The sequence below is a fragment of the Salvelinus namaycush genome, chromosome 34 (genome assembly GCF_016432855.1).
Source record: "Salvelinus namaycush isolate Seneca chromosome 34, SaNama_1.0, whole genome shotgun sequence".
In the NCBI taxonomy this organism is placed as follows: Eukaryota; Metazoa; Chordata; class Actinopteri; order Salmoniformes; family Salmonidae; genus Salvelinus; species Salvelinus namaycush.
Genome location: NC_052340.1, coordinates 40,848,878 through 40,856,377, shown reverse-complemented (window position 1 = coordinate 40,856,377; position 7,500 = coordinate 40,848,878). Strand labels below are relative to the sequence as shown.

Genomic DNA, 7,500 nt, shown 5'->3' with positions numbered 1-7,500 from the left:
ACCCCACCATCAACCAGGTACATGTCTTTAACTCCAGCAGACCACACCCCACCATCAACCAGGTACATGTCTTTAACTCCAGCAGACCACACCCCACCATCAACCAGGTACATGTCTTTAACTCCAGCAGACCACACCCCACCATCAACCAGGTATGTGTCTTTAACTCCAGCAGACCACACCCCACCATCAACCAGGTACATGTCTTTAACTCCAGCAGACCACACCCCACCATCAACCAGGTACATGTCTTTAACTCCAGCAGACCACACCCCACCATCAACCAGGTACATGTCTTTAACTCCAGCAGACCACACCCCACCATCAACCAGGTACATGTCTTTAACTCCAGCAGACCACACCCCACCATCAACCAGGTACGTGTCTTTAACTCCAGCAGTTCTATAGAAATTAACCTGCATAGAGATCTGGAACATTACACTAGAACTGCCACTTATATCATTACATACAACTTCTTTGCTCAGCCATTCTTTTTTTGGGGGGGGGGGGTTCTATATTGACTTGCTGTTTCTCCCGCAGGTCTTTGTTGATGGGGAGGAGCCAGTGAAAAAGCCTCTGGACGGGATCTATGATGTGGACACTGCCAGGGAGAGCGTGGTAAGTAGGCATCACGCACGCACGCACGCACGCACGCACGCACGCACGCACGCACGCACGCACGCACACACACACACACACACACACACACACACACACACACACACACACACACAGCCAGGTAAGTAGGCATCTGCTACTGAGGCATCAGTCAAAGAACAGATTGAACTTCATTTACAAAATCTTTAGGCTGGTAGGGAAACACTATTTACAGTGTGTCTGTTTCCTAGAAGAGTGAAGAAGAGACTTCCTCGGGTCAACAGTCAGTCACATGTACAGTTAGCAGTGGTGTAAAGTACTTCAGTAAAAATACTTTAAAGTACTACTTAAGTCGTTTTTTGGGGTATCTGTACTTTACTATTTATATATTTTGACTACTTTTACTTCACTACATTCATAAAGAAAATACTGTACTTTTTACGCCATACATTTTCCCTGACAAACAAAAGTACTCGATACATCTTGAATGCTTAGCAGGACAGGAAAATAATCAAATTCACACACTTATCAAGAGAACATCCCTGGTCGTCCCTACTGCCTCTGATCTGGCGGACTCACGAAACCAACATGCTTTGTTTGTAAATGATGTCTGAGTGTTGGAGTGTGACCCTGGCTATCTGTAAATACATTTTTTTTTAAACTAGAAAAATCTGGTTTGCTTAAAATAAGGAATTATAAATTATTTTTACTGATGATACTTAAGTATATTTTTAACCAAATACTTTTTGACTTTTACTCAAGTTGTATATTACTGGGTGACTTTTACTTTTACTTGAGTCATTTTATATTACGGTATCTTTACTTTTCCTCAAATATGACAGTTGGGTACTTTTCCACCACTGACAGGTAGTTATGCAGATAGGTAGTTATAAACAATGTCTTTCTATCTCTCCAGAAGAGTCACGAGGGGACAGCGAAGAGCCTTCCTCAGGTCAACTCAGACAGTCACATGACAGACAGTGATATCTGGGTGCCTGACCACCTGACCCCGTCCTGGGTGTGTCTTCCTAACGACCAGCCTGTCCTCGCCATCATCCAGCCTGGAGAGTCTGCTCTGTACGTTCTGGAGACCGTCTGCAAGGTAACCACCAACTTAACTAACCTACACCGGAGACCGTCTGCAAGGTAACTAGCAACTTAACCAACCTACACCGGAGACCATCTGCAAGGTAACTAGCAACTTAACTAACCTACACTGGAGACCGTCTGCAAGGTAACTAGCAACTTAACTAACCTACACCGGAGACCGTCTGCAAGGTAACTAGCAACTTAACTAACCTACACCGGAGACCGTCTGCAAGGTAACTAGCAACTTAACTAACCTACACCGGAGACCATCTGCAATGTAACTAGCAACTTAACTAACCTACACCGGAGACCATCTGCATGGTAACTAGCAACTTAACTAACCTACACCGGAGACCGTCTGCATGGTAACTAGCAACTTAACTAACCTACACCGGAGACCGTCTGCAAGGTAACTAGCAACTTAACTAACCTACACCGGAGACCGTCTGCAAGGTAACTAGCAACTTAACTAACCTACACCGGAGACCGTCTGCATGGTAACTAGCAACTTAACTAACCTACACCGGAGACCGTCTGCAGCTTTCCAGAGTAGAGGACATTGATGTTATGCCTCATCACACCAAGTGGTCCGTCCATCTCTTCCTGTCCTGGGCTAGTTTAGTGTTCTCGTGACAGTGTTGTATAATACTTCCAGGTTATTCTCTTTGACCCTTGTGATGGTACGTGAGAAAGGGTTAACTGGCCATTTTGATTTCACCAACAACAACAACAAAATGAATCAAATCAAGTCGATTTGTTAGTGAAAACGGGTGGCAGACAGATAATAATGATCTAACACGTTAACATGCCTCTCGACAGAACATAACAGGACTGATGTCAGTCCATGACTTCCCAGTTATTTCTCCACAATCATCGCTCCCCACAGACGGGGAAGACTGGACAGACACTCACAGGCATTATGGCTGCTACCTCAGACTGACAACAGGCATTATGGCTGCTACCTCACACTGAGAACAGGCATTATGGCTGCTACCTCACACTGACAACAGGCATTATGGCTGCTACCTCACACTGAGAACAGGCATTATGGCTGCTACCTCACACTGAGAACAGGCATTATGGCTGCTACCTCACACTGACAACAGGCATTATGGCTGCTACCTCACACTGACACAGGCATTATGGCTGCTACCTCACACTGACACAGGCATTATGGCTGCTACCTCACACTGAGAACAGGCATTATGGCTGCTACCTCACACTGAGAACAGGCATTATGGCTGCTACCTCACACTGAGAACAGGCATTATGGCTGCTACCTCACACTGACACAGGCATTATGGCTGCTACCTCACACTGACAACAGGCATTATGGCTGCTACCTCACACTGAGAACAGGCATTATGGCTGCTACCTCACACTGACAACAGGCATTATGGCTGCTACCTCACACTGACACAGGCATTATGGCTGCTACCTCACACTGACAACAGGCATTATGGCTGCTACCTCACACTGACAACAGGCATTATGGCTGCTACCTCACACTGAGAACAGGCATTATGGCTGCTACCTCACACTGACAACAGGCATTATGGCTGCTACCTCACACTGACAACAGGCATTATGGCTGCTACCTCACACTGACAACAGGCATTATGGCTGCTACCTCACACTGACAACAGGCATTATGGCTGCTACCTCACACTGAAATTAGCTCAGTAATGAGACAGGAACTGAGTCCCTCCATCTCCCCCCGTTCCCCTCCATCTCCCCCCGTTCCCCTCCATCTCCCCCCCGTTCCCCTCCATCTCGCCCCTGTTCCCCTCCATCTCCCCCCCGTTCCCCTCCATCTCCCCCCCGTTCCCCTCCGTCTCCCCCCCGTTCCCCTCCGTCTCCCCCCCCGTTCCCCTCCGTCTCCCCCCCGTTCCCCTCCGTCTGTCCGTCTCCCCCCCGTTCCCCTCCGTCTGTCCGTCTCCCCCCCGTTCCCCTCCGTCTGTCCGTCTCCCCCCCGTTCCCCTCCGTCTGTCCGTCTCCCCCCGTTCCCCTCCGTCTCCCCCCCGTTCTCCTCCGTCTCCCCCCGTTCCCCTCCATCTCCCCCCCGTTCCCCTCCATCTCCCCCCCGTTCTCCTCCATCTCCCCCCCCGTTCTCCTCCATCTCCCCCCCCGTTCTCCTCCATCTCCCCCCCCCGTTCCCCTCCATCTCCCCCCCCGTTCTCCTCCATCTCCCCCCCCCCGTTCCCCTCCATCTCCCCCCCGTTCCCCTCCATCTTCCCCCCCGTTCCCCTCCATCTCCCCCCGTTCCCCTCCATCTCCCCCCCGTTCCCCTCCATCTCCCCCCCGTTCCCCTCCATCTCCCCCCTGTTCCCCTCCATCTCCCCCTGGCTCACACAGACTTCCTCATGCTAAAATGAATAGTCGCGCACGTTCAAATCATTAAATGTACTGAGATTACGTCGGTCAAATAAAGTCGGTTTCAAATGTTTAGCGTCTTGCTATATTATAGTACTTTACAGTATATGTGTTCTGAAATGAAGTGGCCATATTTTCACTAATAGGTTGTTATTATTAAGATGGTTTAACATGCGTACATCTTCAACACAGTTTACAGGAAGTGTTGATCAGCTTGTTATTCAGATGGTTTAACATGCGTACATCTTCAACACAGTTTACAGGAAGTGTTGATCAGCTTGTTATTCAGATGGTTTAACATGCGTACATCTTCAACACAGTTTACAGGAAGTGTTGATCAGCTTGTTATTAAGATGGTTTAACATGCGTACATCTTCAACACAGTTTACAGGAAGTGTTGATCAGCTTGTTATTAAGATGGTTTAACATACGTACATCTTCAACACAGTTTACAGGAAGTGTTGATCAGCTTGTTATTAAGATGGTTTAACATACGTACATCTTCAACACAGTTTACAGGAAGTGTTGATCAGCTTGTTATTAAGATGGTTTAACATGCGTACATCTTCAACACAGTTTACAGGAAGTGTTGATCAGCTTGTTATTAAGATGGTTTAACATGCGTACATCTTCAACACAGTTTACAGGAAGTGTTGATCAGCTTGTTATTAAGATGGTTTAACATACGTACATCTTCAACACAGTTTACAGGAAGTGTTGATCAGCTTGTTATTAAGATGGTTTAACATACGTACATCTTCAACACAGTTTACAGGAAGTGTTGATCAGCTTGTTATTAAGATGGTTTAACATGCGTACATCTTCAACACAGTTTACAGGAAGTGTTGATCAGCTTGTTATTAAGATGGTTTAACATGCGTACATCTTCAACACAGTTTACAGGAAGTGTTGATCAGCTTGTTATTAAGATGGTTTAACATGCGTACATCTTCAACACAGTTTACAGGAAGTGTTGATCAGCTTGTTATGAAGATGGTTTAACATGTGTACATCTTCAACACAGTTTACAGGAAGTGTTGATCAGCTTGTTATTAAGATGGTTTAACATGCGTACATCTTCAACACAGTTTACAGGAAGTGTTGATCAGCTTGTTATTAAGATGGTTTAACATGCGTACATCTTCAACACAGTTTACAGGAAGTGTTGATCAGCTTGTTATGAAGATGGTTTAACATGTGTACATCTTCAACACAGTTTACAGGAAGTGTTGATCAGCTTGTTATGAAGATGGTTTAACATGCGTACATCTTCATCACAGTTTACAGGAAGTGTTGATCAGCTTGTTATGAAGATGGTTTAACATGCGTACATCTTCAACACAGTTTACAGGAAGTGTTGATCAGCTTGTTATTAAGATGGTTTAACATGCGTACATCTTCAACACAGTTTACAGGAAGTGTTGATCAGCTTGTTATTAAGATGGTTTAACATGCGTACATCTTCATCACAGTTTACAGGAAGTGTTGATCAGCTTGTTATTAAGATGGTTTAACATGCGTACATCTTCATCACAGTTTACAGGAAGTGTTGATCAGCTTGTTATTAAGATGGTTTAACATGCGTACATCTTCAACACAGTTTACAGGAAGTGTTGATCAGCTTGTTATGAAGATGGTTTAACATGCGTACATCTTCAACACAGTTTACAGGAAGTGTTGATCAGCTTGTTATTAAGATGGTTTAACATGCGTACATCTTCAACACAGTTTACAGGAAGTGTTGATCAGCTTGTTATTAAGATGGTTTAACATGCGTACATCTTCAACACAGTTTACAGGAAGTGTTGATCAGCTTGTTATTCAGATGGTTTAACATGCGTACATCTTCAACACAGTTTACAGGAAGTGTTGATCAGCTTGTTATTCAGATGGTTTAACATGCGTACATCTTCAACACAGTTTACAGGAAGTGTTGATCAGCTTGTTATTCAGATGGTTTAACATGCGTACATCTTCGACACAGTTTACAGGAAGTGTTGATCAGCTTGTTGTTAAGATGGTTTAACATGCGTACATCTTCAACACAGTTTACAGGAAGTGTTGATCAGCTTGTTATTAAGATGGTTTAACATGCGTACATCTTCAACACAGTTTACAGGAAGTGTTGATCAGCTTGTTATTCAGATGGTTTAACATGCGTACATCTTCAACACAGTTTACAGGAAGTGTTGATCAGCTTGTTATTAAGATGGTTTAACATGCGTACATCTTCAACACAGTTTACAGGAAGTGTTGATCAGCTTGTTATTCAGATGGTTTAACATGCGTACATCTTCAACACAGTTTACAGGAAGTGTTGATCAGCTTGTTGTGAAGATGGTTTAACATGCGTACATCTTCAACACAGTTTACAGGAAGTGTTGATCAGCTTGTTATTAAGATGGTTTAACATGCGTACATCTTCAACACAGTTTACAGGAAGTGTTGATCAGCTTGTTATTCAGATGGTTTAACATGCGTACATCTTCGACACAGTTTACAGGAAGTGTTGATCAGCTTGTTATTCAGATGGTTTAACATGCGTACATCTTCAACACAGTTTACAGGAAGTGTTGATCAGCTTGTTATTAAGATGGTTTAACATGCGTACATCTTCAACACAGTTTACAGGAAGTGTTGATCAGCTTGTTGTGAAGATGGTTTAACATGCGTACATCTTCAACACAGTTTACAGGAAGTGTTGATCAGCTTGTTATTAAGATGGTTTAACATGCGTACATCTTCAACACAGTTTACAGGAAGTGTTGATCAGCTTGTTGTGAAGATGGTTTAACATGCGTACATCTTCAACACAGTTTACAGGAAGTGTTGATCAGCTTGTTATTAAGATGGTTTAACATGTGTACATCTTCAACACAGTTTACAGGAAGTGTTGATCAGCTTGTTATTCAGATGGTTTAACATGCGTACATCTTCAACACAGTTTACAGGAAGTGTTGATCAGCTTGTTGTTAAGATGGTTTAACATGCGTACATCTTCAACACAGTTTACAGGAAGTGTTGATCAGCTTGTTATTAAGATGGTTTAACATGCGTACATCTTCAACACAGTTTACAGGAAGTGTTGATCAGCTTGTTGTGAAGATGGTTTAACATGCGTACATCTTCATCACAGTTTACAGGAAGTGTTGATCAGCTTGTTATTAAGATGGTTTAACATGCGTACATCTTCAACACAGTTTACAGGAAGTGTTGATCAGCTTGTTATTAAGATGGTTTAACATGCGTACATCTTCAACACAGTTTACAGGAAGTGTTGATCAGCTTGTTATTCAGATGGTTTAACATGCGTACATCTTCAACACAGTTTACAGGAAGTGTTGATCAGCTTGTTATTAAGATGGTTTAACATGCGTACATCTTCAACACAGTTTACAGGAAGTGTTGATCAGCTTGTTATTCAGATGGTTTAACATGCGT

General features: G+C 43.7%; 1 protein-coding gene across 1 annotated transcript in view; it reads left to right on the top strand.

The window, feature by feature from the left end:
* Positions 1-7,500, top strand: part of tiam1b (TIAM Rac1 associated GEF 1b) — an 88,987-nt gene that overhangs the window by 22,838 nt on the left and 58,649 nt on the right. The window contains exon 9 of the mRNA XM_038973730.1: positions 1,514-1,699. Within this exon, the coding sequence (XP_038829658.1) occupies positions 1,514-1,699 (186 nt within the window). The remainder of the gene's footprint in view (positions 1-1,513; positions 1,700-7,500) is intronic.